This window comes from Chenopodium quinoa, unplaced genomic scaffold (genome assembly GCF_001683475.1).
Source record: "Chenopodium quinoa cultivar QQ74 unplaced genomic scaffold, ASM168347v1, whole genome shotgun sequence".
Classification (NCBI taxonomy): domain Eukaryota; kingdom Viridiplantae; phylum Streptophyta; class Magnoliopsida; order Caryophyllales; family Amaranthaceae; genus Chenopodium; species Chenopodium quinoa.
In genome coordinates, this window is record NW_018742345.1 from 6,984,046 (window position 1) to 6,985,358 (window position 1,313).

Genomic DNA, 1,313 nt, shown 5'->3' on the forward strand with positions numbered 1-1,313 from the left:
GAGAAGAGAGATTGTTGATGCAATGTTGGTTAAGATGCAAGATGGAGCTTTGCCAAGAGGATACAAAATGCAACTTTCAACACAATTCAGAGTGCATAAATCAACAATCACCAGAATATTTACAGACATAAAAAAAACAGATGGAAGAAGGGGATATGATTGATGTCAGAACAAAGAAGTATGGCAGGACAGGTCCAAAGCCAAGAAAATTCACAGATGAATTCCTACAATCAGTCCCTCTTTATTTAAGGCAGACAGAAAGGTCATATGCAGCAGCACTCAACATTTCACATGTCACTCTGCACTACTTGAAGAAAAAGGGTAGGCTAAGAACACACACAGCAAGTTGCAAGCCAGCATTAACAGCAAATCACAAGATAGCAAGAATGAAGTGGGTTTTAAATCATATAAACCCAGTTGAAGGAAATCAGGACCCACTTTTGAAGACATGAGTTATGTCATTCACATAGATGAGAAATGGTTCTACTTGAACCCTGACAAAAGAAGGTTTTATCTCCTTCCAAGTGAAGAAGATCCATACATGGCACAACAGTCAAGAAGATTCAAGTTAAAGGCTATGTTCATGGCAATTATTGGGAAGCCATTGTATGGCATCAATGGGGAACTACTTCATGATGGAAAGTATGGGATTTTCCCATTCACAGTCCAAGACAGAGCAAAAAAGTCAAGCAAGAACAGAGCAGCAAGAACAATGGTCACAAGGGCCCTTCAGAATGTAAATATAGAGGTCATCAGAGACATGTTACTTAACAAAGTAATTCCAGCAATCATGGATAAATGGCCTCAAAGTCTGCCTAAGAATGTTTTCATACAATGGGACAATGGGCCACATCAAATACCAACAGATGAACAGTTTGTTGCAGCAACGAGAGCCAATGGGTTTAATATTCAATTTGTGTTCCAACCAGCTCAATCTCCTGATCTAAATGTGTTAGATCTAGATCTGTTCAGGTCTATACAGTCTCTACAGTATCAATCTTTTCCTAAGAACCTTGATGAGCTAGTTCAGAAGGTGATTGACTCTTACAACACATTCAAACCAAAAGTCAATAAGTACATATGGGTCACTCTACAGAGATGCATGATCAAAATACTCAAGGCACAAGGTGGGAATAGGTATAAAATTCCACACATGAACAAGAAAAAACTTGAAAATCTTGGCATTCTTCCAGATCAAGCATGTTCAGAAGGAGATAGTGTTAGAGGCTGTAGAGTACTTGAACACAATGTTCAGACCAGCACCAGAAGAGACTCAAGTAGCAGCAGAGGACATGGAGATGGATGCAGATTAG

General features: G+C 39.2%; 1 protein-coding gene across 1 annotated transcript; it reads left to right on the forward strand.

Moving 5' to 3' along the window:
• Positions 1-448: 448 nt before the first annotated feature.
• Positions 449-1,313, forward strand: LOC110695205. Its single transcript, XM_021872432.1, has 2 exons — positions 449-1,033; positions 1,194-1,313. The coding sequence occupies exons 1-2, from the start codon at positions 449-451 to the stop codon at positions 1,311-1,313; spliced, it is 705 nt and encodes a 234-aa protein (XP_021728124.1).